The sequence below is a fragment of the Nicotiana tabacum genome, chromosome 9 (assembly GCF_000715075.1).
Source record: "Nicotiana tabacum cultivar K326 chromosome 9, ASM71507v2, whole genome shotgun sequence".
NCBI lineage: Eukaryota > Viridiplantae > Streptophyta > Magnoliopsida > Solanales > Solanaceae > Nicotiana > Nicotiana tabacum.
The window spans coordinates 84,394,962-84,409,734 of NC_134088.1; the positions used below are offsets into that span (position 1 = coordinate 84,394,962).

At 34.0% G+C, this 14,773-nt stretch overlaps 1 protein-coding gene across 1 annotated transcript; it reads left to right on the plus strand.

Annotated features, from left to right (window-relative positions):
* Positions 1 to 3,817: 3,817 nt before the first annotated feature.
* Positions 3,818 to 14,247, plus strand: LOC107826689 (biotin carboxylase 1, chloroplastic). Its single transcript, XM_016653705.2, has 17 exons — positions 3,818 to 4,046; positions 4,185 to 4,276; positions 5,065 to 5,390; positions 5,531 to 5,672; positions 5,810 to 5,908; positions 6,044 to 6,100; positions 7,566 to 7,637; positions 8,145 to 8,234; positions 9,377 to 9,436; positions 9,727 to 9,912; positions 10,039 to 10,131; positions 10,499 to 10,580; positions 11,205 to 11,311; positions 12,348 to 12,423; positions 13,184 to 13,230; positions 13,314 to 13,376; positions 13,992 to 14,247. Exons 2-17 carry the CDS (start codon positions 4,220 to 4,222, stop codon positions 14,043 to 14,045), a joined length of 1,611 nt encoding a protein of 536 aa, XP_016509191.1. The 5' UTR covers positions 3,818 to 4,046; positions 4,185 to 4,219; the 3' UTR covers positions 14,046 to 14,247.
* Positions 14,248 to 14,773: the final 526 nt, after the last annotated feature.

Sequence of the window (14,773 nt, forward strand, 5' to 3'; positions counted from 1 at the left end):
AATAACTTAAGCATGTTCAGTCTAAAGTTTTAGCAAATAACTAAATAACTTAAGCATGTTTAGTCTGAAGTTTTAGCAAATGAACTAAATAACTTCAGCATATTTAGTCTGAAATTTTAGCAAATAAACTAAATAACTTCAGCATGTTTAGACTGGAGTTTCGGATAAAATTTATGACAAACTGTAGACTGCAGGATAAATAACTTCAGCATGCTTTAGCATGAAGTTTTAGCTTCAACATGAAATAACTTCATGCTACATTAGCATGAAGTTTTAGCTTCAAGGTGAAACAACTTCATGCAAGTGTGATTCTGAAATGAATCTGAACAAGTTTCTGATTTTTTTATAAAGTTGCCGAGAGGAGAGGAGGAGATCGTTTTATATCTTTTGTTAGGGGTGTAATTGTCATATTATTACGGATTTTTTGTGAGATGGCTACCAAATCAATAATTTTAAAAATAGGGTACAAGTTAAAAGGTGGCACAAATATAGGGTACGGCTGCAAATTCCCCGAAAAAATTGCACTTCAAATGCACTTAAGGCCAAATAGGTCTGAAGTGCAACCAATGATTTCATGCACTTAAGGCTAATAAGTCTGAAGTGAAAAATTACACTTCAGATGCACTTAAGGCCAATAAGTCTTAAGTGAAAATTTACACTTCAGATGCACTTAATGCCAAAAAGTTTGAAGTGCAACAAACGTTTTCATTAACTTAAGGCCAATAAGTCTGAAGTGAAAATTTGCACTTCAGATACACTTAAGGCCAAATAGGTCTGAAGTGTAACCAATAGTTTCATGCACTTAAGGCAAAAAAGTCTGAAGTGCAACAAACGTTTTCATTCACTTAAGGCCAATAAGTCTGAAGTGAAAATTTGCACTTCAGATGCACTTAAGGCCAAATAGGTATGAAGTGCAAATTGCCGAGAAACAGAAAATTATTCTTCGAATTATAACAATCCAATATACGATTTAATACCTAAATCTACTCCAAATGAGCTCAAATTTGAAACATAACCTCCAAATATCATGAGGAACAAACTCTAATCACCAATTTGTCAAAATACCAATAAATTTATGTACCTATTTTGCAATTAAGAAAAAGAAGAGGAAGAAAGCCTAAGCAATAATAAAAAAAATAAAGCGTCATAATAGCTCGACATTGTAAAATATCATAAATAATATTAAAATATATTCACAATCACCATATAAAATCATTGTCACCCGAAGAAGGAGAAGGAGAAGGAGAAGAAAACGAAGGAGGAGAATGAGAAATAGGCCTAAAGTTGTTTAAAAAGTGGGTACAAGTTAAAACTTTTTTAAAAAACGGGTATAGGTTAAGAGAGGGCGAGCAAATAGGGCGCCCCGTGTAATTTTTACAAAAAAACGAGTTAATTACTCAAATGGTCACTCAACTTTACGAAATTACCTACTATAGTCATCTTTCTTTCGTTTGTAACAGCAAAATCACTAAACTATGCCTGTAGCACTCAGAAGGTCACTCAACTAGATTTCTCAAACTTTTGATTGCCAAATACCTATTTTATCATATGAATTATCAACTTTTGTCTTCTTTTATTTTTTTTAATATTATAATTATTTTCTCTTTTTAATTTATATTATGGACATACATATATAATACATAAATTTTATTTATAATTAAAAAATAAAAATAGCCTTTAAGCATATATAATGTCAGAATAATAAAATGTTAATCACAATAAAAAATTAATTAGAATAATTTGTTCGGAATAATAATTTTGATACTAGAAACAAAAACTAAAAAAAATTATTTACACACTTGAGAATGAAAGACAATAAAAGTTTTGAATTATATATTCCAGCACGTACTATAAAAAATTAATTATTTAAAATAAAGGTATTTTTATAATATACATTATATATTCTTGAAAATTATGCTCAATTATATCATTATTCCAACATCATATATGCTAGAAAATAAATTTTTATTTTATAAATAAAATTTATTTGTTCTATAGGTAAGTCTATAATATTGATTAAAAAGAGAAAAAATATAATATTAATAGAAATATATTATAAAAAAATATGATAATTTAGAGGGTAAAATGGGTATTTAGCAATCAAAAAATTGAGAAATCTGGTTGAGTGACCTTCTAAGTGCTATAGGCATAGTTAAGTGACTTTTCTGTTACAAACGAAAAAAATGTGACTTTACTAGATAATTTCAAATAGTTGAGTGACCATTTAAGTAATGGACTCGAAAAAAAACTCAGTCGCTTATTTGGTCTTTAAGCGGTAAAATAGTAGTAACATACTCCCTCCGTCTCAAATTTTCTATTGTGGTTTTAATAGTTGTCTCAAATTATTTGTCATTTTAGAAGATTTTAAGACAAAATTGATTATCTTTTTTCCTTTTTACCCTTATTAATAATTATCCTTGAAGACTACATTCACCTAACTGTGTTTAAACACCAATGAAGAAAGATTAAATATTAATACATGAATACGGGTAAAGTAGACAAAATCCCTTCCTAATTAATTTTTCTTAAGAGGCGTGTAATCATGACAGATAATATGAGACGGAGGGAGTACTATTTTGTAACTATAAGCATTAGCGATGTATTCCTGATTAACTCTTATCTACCTAGAGAAATTGAGCCTCCGCGTTTTTAGCACAAAATTTAAAGTTTCTTGTGTTTACCATTTCATTATCAAGGCATCTTAAACATAATAAATATGATCTCTATCTAGTAAGTGAATTTAGATAAAATGAAATTATGTTCGCTTTCTAGGTCGTACAATAATTCATACTATTTAGTGACACTGAGATCGTTATAGTAACATAATATTTTGTTACGTGTAAGGTTTCATAAGGTTTGAAACGAAGTTCTTTGTACGATGATTTCTCAAGATACACTCCCTCTTTTGACGTTATAGAAGAAACTTTCTTGTAAGTTTGATTGGTATGATAAATAACTGATTATAAATTTAAGTGAAGATTTTTCAGGATAAACCTGAAACATGAATTATTTGCTTTTATGCTAGTCTACACATGAACTTTACATGGTGAAAATATTGGTGAATAATCCTATATAATTCGCGCTCAAAGTAGCTATTTTTGGCATAATGGTTGGCATTTTCATCAATTATTCAATATTTATTGTTAGCAACCGAGTGCAATCCCATCTTTTCTAAATGTACACTTCCAAGCATAATTATCATAATATTCCCGCTCACTATCTCTAGAATACCAAAAAATTACAACCACGAACTCATCGTCACAAATACGTATTTTGGTACAATGAGCATAAGGATATATGAATGTATAGAAATATCTTCCAAATACAACAAAATTTTCCTAGTCACAATGCAATATGTCAAGTAGTTAGTCTTATTTAGTGAAATTAGAAAACTAGAACTTTTGATCCCTAAAAATCGAAATAGGACTTAAAAGGCTCATCACAAAATAAAATATGATTTATTACTTGTCCGTCTCAATTTATGTGAAAGGGTCAAATTTTTTTGAAGCACCTAAATGTCGATGCGCTTTTGAGTATAGAACTATATATAGATCCTAAAAATTAAATATAGAATTTATATATTTAAAAATTAATATGAAAAGTACTACATAAATTAATAGTTCAAATTATTTTTTTTAAAAAATATTAGCTAAAGAAAAAACTGTTTGAATCCTCAAAAAGTAACACTTTCACATAAAACGGACCAAAGAAGTGATAGTTTTCTCAATTAGTTGTGGATGCGATAACAACAATCTTTAAACTCTGGGGACCAAATCATACATTTGACTATTTGAGCAACAACAATTGAAGAAACCTCAGCATTGGAAGCCCCAAATGCCAAATCCACTTTTGGCGGACCATTCAATCTTGTGAAGACACTCAATAAGTCTGCTTTCTTGTTTTCATCGACATCAAACTTTTCTTCACTTCCCCCACCCCCTTCAAATCTACCACATACCCACCTCGTCTTTTCATACCCATTCTCTGCTTCTTCCATTTCTAGCTCCCCCTCCCCCCTCTCTCTTTCTCTCCGTCAAAGTAAATAGGTACTGAGAAAGCTAATTACATCTTTAAAATTGCATTTTTTTCTTCATTTCTTGGTTTGCATTGTGTTATTCTTTGTGGGTGTTGAATCAATGTTCAAAAGATTTGTTTTTGTTTTTTTGTTTCTTTTGCTCTTTCAGTTCTTGGCAGGAATTAGATTACATTGATCAGGAAAATGGACTCTGCAGCCCTGACTAGCGTTTGTGGCAAATCTGCTCTTCGCTCCACTCCGGTAAGTTCATTCATATTACTATAAGTAATGTTTGTTAACCCCCCTGGTCCATTTCCATTTTATATAACACAACTCTTTGGTTCCATTCTAGAAAGATTGAAACCTTTTTTTTTCATTATACATTTTTGGAATCTCTTTAATTTAACATCCTGCTTTACCATTAAGCATATAGGGAATTGACATGACATGTTGAATACCACTAGATACTGAAAACACCTTTTGGTATTTAATAATGAATTTAAGTTTTGTACACTGTAACTGATTTTTACACTATCAGTGCAATTGTATAGCAGGTTATCACTCTATTTTCCAGGTTACCATATTAGATTTGATACGAAGAGTTACCTATTGTTGTTGGTCATTTTAATCCACCGTTGATGCAAAGAATTTAAGCTCTTTAATAATAAGTACATATTTTAAAGGTGCTTCTTTTTTCTTAAACTATTTGAACCATCATTACATAAAAAGAGAGGTAGGTCCGTAGGAAGTATTTGCTTTTCACTTTGTTTCGATTCTTTTACGTCAGCACATTTGTTCTCTTTCTCTCAACATGTACTGGTTCTTGCCCACACTCTCAAGGTGAGAGTTACAGAGAGGGAATACTGTGGTGCATTTTGGCGGGTAGTCGTTTCTAACTGAGTTGAAATATATGCTGCTTTTCTGCTCCTTTCTGGTCTGCCAGTAATGATCTTGATGCTATAAAATACCTTATAAACTTTGGATTCTTTCAAATTCTTGTCATGGTATTCACTAAGCTACATAATCTTTGGGTGCCATGTTTATTATAGGGTTTATTTCTGGGGAGAACAAATGGTATTAGGAGCTCGCAGTGTAGCTTTATGGCAGGAAACAAGATAAACTTTCCGCGGCAGAGAGCTCAAGCATATAGAGTTAGTACTAAATCTAGCAAATGTGGCGGTGCTCTTGCTGCAACATGTCGCGCCGAGAAAATTCTGGTGGCAAATCGAGGAGAGATTGCTGTTCGTGTGATTCGAACTGCCCATGAGATGGGAATTCCTTGTGTTGCTGTTTATTCGACCATAGACAAAGATGCCTTACATGTGAAGCTAGCTGATGAATCTGTTTGCATTGGTGAAGCACCAAGCAATCAATCGTAAGTTATCACAAACTTGCTGTTCTTATTGGACAAAACGAAGTTAAATTCCTTGTATATTGTTATCTTCAGTTGATATTCATTTCATAGTTTTCATCTCCAAGAATTATGACATTTACATCCCCATTTACCATGTACAGGTATTTAGTGATCCCAAATGTCTTATCTGCTGCTATCAGTCGTGGATGTACAATGTTGCATCCTGGATATGGTTTCCTTGCTGAGAATGCAGTTTTTGTTGAGATGTGCAGAGAACATGGAATCAACTTTATTGGGCCAAATGTAAGTTCTTAGTTCTTACACATATGCCATTATCTTATTACCTATATTAAACCTGTAGGCATCAGTAGGTAATCCATGTTATATTCAGTAGGAAATGCAGAAACATCATGTTGAAAGATTTTGTCTTAAAATTGCAGCCAGACAGTATAAGAGTCATGGGTGACAAATCCACTGCCAGAGATACAATGAAGAATGCTGGTGTTCCAACTGTGCCAGGAAGTGATGGACTATTACAGGTATCATTTTGTTAACCTTTTGAGTCATTTACTGTCACTTGAACTTACACATGCACATATGCATTTTTATATTTGTTTGTATCTCCGTTACTGTTTCATCGTTACTTATCAATAACTGGATAATCCCCATTGTAGAGCACTGAAGAAGGTGTAAGGCTTGCTGAGGAGATTGGTTACCCCGTGATGATTAAGGTAACTTTTTCAAAACTGAAGTAGCTTGAAACATCACATGCTCTGTGCTGTGAAATATCTACTTATTGCTGTCTTATATTTCCCTCTTACTTTAGTGACTATATCAGTATACGCAAAACACTTGTCTTCAAATATTTTATGCATTTGGAGACTGATTAGCTTGTTGGGTCTGCTTTTGTTAGACTTATCTCTTCAAACACTTTTCTGCATTAAAAGACTAATTGTCTTGCTTGTTCTACACTTGTCAGCCTTGTCTCTTTACATAGTTTTGCTGCTTTTAGCCACTGAAGTAGTGTATGTCATGAAACTTCGTTTCTTGCATTCTACTTCTAGTGGATGTTATTGTGCTAGCAATGAGAACTGTTCGTTCAACACTTCATTATTTGGACTTGGTGGAGTAAACTGTTCTTAAATGATAATTTTGAATAGAGGATCAAGTTATCAACTTGACAGGTCTAGAACACTTAGTCGAGCAATTTCACTTTGCTTTCCAGCTAATCATTGCCATGTTACCTTCTGAATAGTAAGAGGTCTAGTATGGGGAATGGCCTCAAAGTTAGTCATATTCATGCTAACCCACCAATAGGCTAATAGGCTAAGATGTGTTGAAGTACAGTTAGTGTTTTGTGGTCTGAATTGGGAGTGAGAAGCCCAGAGTGACTTGATGGCTAGTTGAGAAAAAGAAGCTTAATCACAGGTTAGCCATACGGCGATGAATTCATTATAGGGCCTTGTTCACACCTCCCGTAACCAGAGGGAGAAGTTAGAAAATTTATGCAATTAGGTTGTGATTGGAGAGAAAATGTAGTACGAGCGAAAGAAAATGTACTACAGACAGACTTTTGTAAGTCTGACTCTGTTATCATTGGAAAAAATGTGAGCATCCAATCCAAAACCTTAAGGCAATGATTGGGATCGCCCAAGACCTTTATCAACCCATTTGGATGCCCCTTATATAGCCGATATGAAAGATTTTTCGAACATAACTAATTGGCAAACTTTTATATACTTAATTTTAAAGGTATATGCATAAAAAGAGGCCAAATAAACTACACTCTTGAGAGGAACAATTTTCATATCTTGACACAAGGAAGCCTCCATTTACTTTGATCTTTTTGACAAGTTTACTGGACTGCTTCACTATTGGATGTTATATTCAAATCCAGGATTTTTTTAGTATGAAAGTTTACATAGTTGAATATCAGTACTGTGGTACAATGACATAAATCTGTTGCTATATCTGGTTCTTATCAGCCTGCTTTGATTTAGTATTGCAATGCTTAATTTTGGTCAAGAATAACTTATTAAACAACAATATTATGTTCAAGAATATAATAAAGGGAAACAAATGAAAGGACATTTGATGCATAATTAAGGAAGCTATTGGATCGGAATGAAGTGACATGAGTTGTTGAGTGCCTGGAAGAGTTATCACTGAACTTGTGAAGCCTTTATTGTTTTGAAGGCAACAGCTGGTGGTGGTGGACGTGGAATGCGTCTTGCTAAAGAACCTGATGAGTTTGTAAAATTATTACAGGTACTTCTCTTTGCATCCTAAGTCGATCTTTAAGTTTCAAAAACATAGTAGGTGAAGGTTAGTCTTTTGCTTTTGACTTCTAAGTGTACCAAGACTTCTTTAGACTTCGGAGATTCATCCAGTGATTTTAGAATTCTTACATAGATGAAAGTTGTAATCCCTATTCCTTGTTGTCAGCGAAACTGATGCGGCTGTTGCATAGCCAATTTTGCCTCTTCCTGCACTTTCTATGTTCAGATATTACTATTATTAGTACATGAGCATTTGATAATATCTTGTATCAGCCGTGCATCCTGAACTTTCATATTATGTCTATGCATGTGACTGAAAACTCTTTCTACATAAGCTGTGATTTGCATAACATTTTTCTTCTATGATAGTTTCTAATCTTTTTTTCCTATGAATCATACATAATCTAGCAAACTCACAAACCCTATCATGAAGCATAATTGATTTTAAGCCAGAGTTCTGAGTTTTATCTTATACTTGGTCTTTCTTCACTTTCAGCAAGCTAAAAGTGAAGCAGCTGCTGCATTTGGAAATGATGGCGTTTATCTGGAGAAGTACGTCCAAAATCCTAGGCACATTGAATTTCAGGTATTGTTACGCCTTACTTCATTAACCAAAAGAATTTTCTAGCTCAGGAGAGAAAGAATTTGATGCCATAGAGATTGAATTTTTACGTGAGTTCTTGGGAAGAACTGGAATACATATGTTTAAAATAAATAAACCCCTGTTTTGGAAAGAAATGGAATACATGTATCGAGTTACTGACAACTCATAGATGTTGAACATTACGTCTTACAACTGCTCACGAGCTGTTATCTCAGGCTTTATACACACATAAAGGTCTAAGTTATGGATCTTCCTATACTGGGACTTGAAGTTCTGATATATATTTGACAAAAAATCTTGGACCAAAAAACACCTTGCTATTGGTGTAACAATCACGAACAACTACTACAATACACACAAGCACGCTATATATGTTTGAAAAATAACATTTAAAAGTTGCCATCTAGTGGTGAATTTTCATGCAATGAGATGCACAATCAGGTCACTACCAGTGTCTTTTTGTATCTGATTTAGTGGTAGGTGCTAGACATGACGACATTTGACAATTGTTAACTATTGATGAATCTTACTGGTACTTAAGGTAATGAAGGGACATATACAAGAGTTGTACATGAAAATGATTCTTGTTTTAAAGCTTTATCATGTTCCTTGGGAACAGAAGGAAAAGGGTATATATCATTAACAATCTGTTGGGACGTGTCATGGTTTAATGTATTGATAGTAAGAGCTCCAGGAGCAAATCGGTTTGTGGAAGAGGGAACAAACAAACTTGTTCTGGTTCTTGATCCCTTTCTACTCCTCTTCCTTTACTTTTGGCTAGCCTGAGATCCTTGTTCTGTTTATCTGTAATTCAACTTGCAGATTTGAGTTTTCTGTATAGTGAATTTGGTGAGTAACTTGGTTGCATCTTTTGCCCTTAGCATCCACGTGTGATCAATGTTAAATAGGTCACCATTAGAAAGTGCACTTTCTTTCTAAAGTATCATCTTTAATCAATCTCATGCAGAAAATTATGTTATCCTGGTTTAGTGCTTGAATGTATTTTCTGCTTATAGGTGGTACTCACTGTTAGTTTTACCATATGTACATTGTATTATGCAGTTAATATTCTTTAAAATATATGATTTAATATATGCTGATTCACAGCTTCATGCTATATGCAGGTTTTGGCGGACAAGTATGGTAATGTTGTACACTTTGGAGAGCGTGATTGCAGTATTCAGGTAGGTACAATGTTATAGAAATATCTATTTGTTGTCTTTGACATATATTGTGATTTTGCATGATCAGAAGTTCTTCCATATTGTAAATTCTGTTACATTGACCATGTGTCATTTTGTTGTCAAACATGGTTGGTTGAATGGTCAGACACTCGTCTTTATTCATAACTTATTTAATTTTAGGGAATTCATTACAATGTTAAGCTATCTTCTTAAGTATTTTTGTTAGGTCAAGTGGCATAAAAGGGTCCACCTACAAACTGAGCGCCTTTGAAATGTCTTCTTTTTTTCAGAGAAGGAACCAGAAGTTGCTGGAGGAAGCACCTTCCCCTGCATTAACACCAGAGCTGAGGAACGCCATGGGTGACGCAGCTGTTGCGGCAGCAGCATCCATTGGTTACATTGGTGTTGGTACCGTGGAGTTCCTATTGGATGAGAGAGGGTCCTTTTACTTCATGGAAATGAACACTCGTATTCAGGTGAAAGAAGCTCTGTTCAGGATTTAGGCTTTGCAGATAGTTTCAAGTTCAATGACTGTAACTTATCTTTTTCTTTTAATATTATTTTAGCAAATAATGTAATATGTCAATTTGCTGAATATCTAGGTAGAGCATCCAGTGACAGAAATGATATCCTCTGTTGATCTGATAGAGGAACAGATCCGTGTGGCTATGGGAGAAAAGCTCCGATACAAACAGGTAACACAGAACAGTCAATTTTTCTTGAAATTGATTTCTGTTTAGGAAATGAATTACTATCAAAAGAAAAAGATCAAAAAATCGCCTTTGGACTTGCACATTATCAAAATGAGCATTCAAAATTCTGTATTGCTTGAAGTAAGTGATTCCACCATTTGATGGTTGAATTCTTAGTAAATTGGGTGTACGAAAGTAACTTTGCAATGTATAAAAGGGGTCCTTTTTATTGCTTTATATTTTATAACTTTGATAAAGAAATGGAGAAGAAATGATAAATTTTCTTTTAGAGGTGATATCTTTAAGAGTGCCAAAAACAGAATTAAGATTAATTCTTTCCTTCTGTTTATATTTGTTTTCTTGTTTACAGGAGGATATTGTGCTTAGAGGGCATTCAATTGAATGCCGTATAAATGCAGAAGATGCTTTCAAAAATTTCAGACCCGGCCCAGGTATGATTGAAGTTTCTGTCTAGAATAATATTTGCATTTATGTCTTGTCTAATGACCTTCAATGTAAACTCTCTCGAATTATTTATTTGCAAGTTAAAGTTGAATCATACTTCATTCTGATACAATCAGTCTATGCAAGCAAATCACTTTACATTTAAGTATGGCGTACATTACATTAAAAGAATCCTTAGATGTTTTGGCAATATTGATCACTGTATGTGAATGCTGCCAGAGATAAATCCGCTAATGCTATAGCAATACAGACATAATTAATGTCTTCTCTATTAAATTTCTGTTAGTGTAGAGGCTCTAGGTAGTTGGATGACTTCCTGATTTCTGTTACCAGTGTTCGTTACCCATTATGGTGGACTTTACCCCGATTTAACCATTTCAAGAAAAGGTGCTGTTAAATTCCTGTATTCTTGAAATTTACATTGAGAACTGTATGCATTAGAGGTGCTTATGAAAATAACATTTATAACTTCTATGGCTGTATAATGCACTTTGTTGAATATGCTCTTTATGTTTTACTTGGTGGAAGCCAGATACCGAAGCAGAATAGACATTACTTTTGCATTTAACCTGATATGTCTGGAAACTGAAGCTTGTTTTCTTCATGAATAGGGAGAATCACTGCATATTTGCCAGCTGGAGGTCCATTTGTGCGTATGGATAGCCACGTTTATCCTGACTATGTGGTTCCACCTAGCTACGATTCCCTGCTAGGAAAGGTGGATTTCTTCTCTTTTTCTATCCCATTTTCCAAGGACCCTCTATTGCATTGTTTTTGGGACATGTTCTGTGGAACAGTGGGGAGGTCACTGATCTCTTCTTAAATCGCTGATGTTAATGCTTTTCCATTTCCAATTGTCACAAAGTTAAGTAGAGACCATAGAAGTTGGGACACATGTTTCCTTTTCTTAGACCACAAAATGAAGGTTTAAAACTAGAAGCAAATTGGTAGAATAGAAAATTTTATGCAAATATGTGTTTTTCATGTTAGATTTATCACCAAATAAGTTTTTGGCTTAGAAAATATGCAAATTCAAAGTGCAGGCTGGTATGTCTCTTACAAGACAGAGAATAGATAAACATTCGAGACTACAGATTTTGTTATTTTGGTCTAAGTTGCTCGGACACGGGTGCGGATCTAGAGGTCGGATCCTTCATGAAAATTCAAAGATTCGGGGATACGGATCCTAGTACGGATACGGGTGCGGGGATCCGGCTAAAAATAATTCCAAAAAATAAAAATAGAAAAATATCTCTAAATTGTTCTCAAGTTGTAGATAAGTAAAGGATTGATTTCCTAGATACGGTATGCTATTTTCTTCAAATTTACTCTAGTTTTGGTTCTGATTTCGAGAATAAAATTTTATGTCGTCTCGAATTTTTCCGTTCTTCGTGGTCAAAATACCCAAAATTATTTGACCAGATCCGGTACGGATCCCATACCCACACTCATACTAGTGTCATGTCGACACAGGTGCGGCACCTAAACTGCCATTTCGGAGCAACTTAGATTTTGGTGACTAGCATATATAAACATAAACCAGTATTTAGAAATGCCTAAAAGGTCATGTAACTAATATACATTCCTTTGTGGAGGGTGCAAAGTGGGCATGATTTCTCGTATCAATGATCTTTATTTGAAGTTAAAACACAGCTCTCAAAGGCTGATTTATCTTTATTGCAGCTTGTTCTACTATTTTCTTTCTATTAATTAACATATCTTTTTTTTCCTAAAAAAATTTAAAAAAATTGCAGCTCATCGTATGGGCTCCAACACGCGAGAGGGCTATTGAACGCATGAAAAGAGCACTTAATGACACCATAATTACTGGTAAGACCAACCTCCTATGATTTTCCTGAATTTTATGAGATTTGCACCGGAAAGAGGAGTTGGTAATTTAAGTTGCCATGGGAGTTTTAAAGTCCACACAGCACTCCAAATTGGGATTTTCCCATTTGCATTTGTTTAATACTCAAAGGTGTCGTTTGGCACGCGGACTAAATTATCCCGAGATTATAGTCCTGGGATTAATCCCTAGACTAATTTATCCCACCTGAGAGGTGGGATAAAATAATACCAAGTTTGATGGGATAAGGCGGGATAAAATGGGACTAAGTTTATACTATGTTTGGTATGGTATAAATTTATCCAACGATATAAATTTAGTACTACACCTTATCTTACCTTATACCGCGTACCAAACGACCCCAAAGGGATGAAGATGAACTGTATGTGGTATCAACGAAAAACCGGAGGATGGGAGCTTAAAAGAATTACTCTATCATGAACCTTACGTGGTGAAGTTCAAGTATTTTGTGGTTTGTACGCACACCAGCTCATTTCTGTCCTCTATGAAACCTTCATAATTTAGATCCTCATCACCTGTCGTTTATTTCGTCCTTTTGCTTTGTGGTCAATCTTCTTTTGATTCATGTTCTCTCAATAGACTAATAGGTGCTACAGGCAAGGACTTTGGCATTTCTATAGGATGTTAATACCGCTATATTGCATGTAGCGAGCTGAATTTGTATACAAAAGTCTCATTTACCTTATGATATATGTACTAAATTTTGCATTTGCTTTTTGACAGGAGTTCCTACCACAATAGAATATCATAAGCTCATCCTAGATATTGAGGTAGGTGGACTACCATGTTCTTTCCGTGCATATTTATTTAGGAGATGATGAAACTAAATTTGTTTTTGTCTGTTGCTTAATAGGACTTTAAGAATGGAAATGTTGATACCGCTTTTATTCCAAAGCATGAAGAAGAATTAGCTCCGGTAAGTAGTGGAACTGACATCTTCAAGTCTTTAACCTACAAACATAACCATCTTCATCGTCCTTTTTGACTGCTACTGCTTACTTGCAACTTGTAATGTACAAACACGAAAGATTAGATAAAACATCACTTAGAAACTCGGTAGAGGCTCTTGTAACTCTAAATACTAATGTTAATATTTCTCTGTTTTTGCAATCATGTAGTTCAATTAATAACAAGATTTAGGCTAAAAAGGAGCAACTTCCTTTTATTTCTTTTAGAGTGTGAGAAAAATAATCTCCTTATGAAGATTCTTACTCATATAAAAGATTTTTTGAAGAATATTTGATAATCAAACTTTATCACCTGCGATAAATTTTGAAATGAGATTTTGATCTGAGGTAAAGAATTGGATAAGCTAGCACTTCCCGTTCCTTCGAATCCTAGACAACACTTCTATGTTTATGTATTATGCTTTTGTTTGTTTTTCAGTATTTCTCCCTTGCTATCATTGCCAATACATGTGCAACTATGTACTCAAATTATTCTTGAAAGCAACATTTTACGCACCAAAGCTAAGCTGTAAAGTTTCATTATTTTGATAGTATAAGTTGATATTTTAACTTTGTAATTGCAGCCCCAGCAAATGGTTCCAGCAGCTACCAAGGAGATGGTCAATGCTAGTGCTTAATTCTTCCTCTTCTTTTTTTTGTTTTTTTTCTTTGATATTTTTCCTTTACCATAGTCAGCGAATAGTGAAAGCAGATTGCTTCCATTAGATCTTGAGGTGACTGTAGTTCTGGATATAATATTCATCTCTTTGATCTTAGCTTGAATGTATTTTTAGATACCCAAGACTGAATGAAATTCTTTTTTTGGCCGTTGCCTTGCTATATGATGCTCCATCGAATGGCAGTCGTTTTTGCTAGGAAGTGCTTTACCTTCTGTAGTCGGTTTATTAAATGCGAATTCAAATTAATAGGCGAGCGAGCTTGGACGGTTAAAAGTTTTTTTCCAAGAAAAGGAGGAGAGGTTGGACTTACTTAGGTCATCTCCAACCTACCTCCATACAGTAATATTGACACACAGTGTCGCTTTCTGTTGGTAGTATGTTTTTATGACTAACCGTTATTTTCTTTCATTGTTGATCACCTTACTATCTGGTTATTTTTATTGTGCTTTTATATGGCTTCTTGGTACTGTTCCTTCTTGTTTATATTTTCATTAATGTGGTGCTTATACTTTCCTAAGCCGAGCGTCTATTGGAAACAATCTCTCTATCCTCACAAGGTAGGGGTAAGGTCTGCGTACACACTACCCTCCCCAAACTCTACGGTGTGGGATATTACTGGGTATGTTGTTGTATAATATTTGCTTACAAATTATATTATTTAAAAATTTATAGTATAAAATAATTTT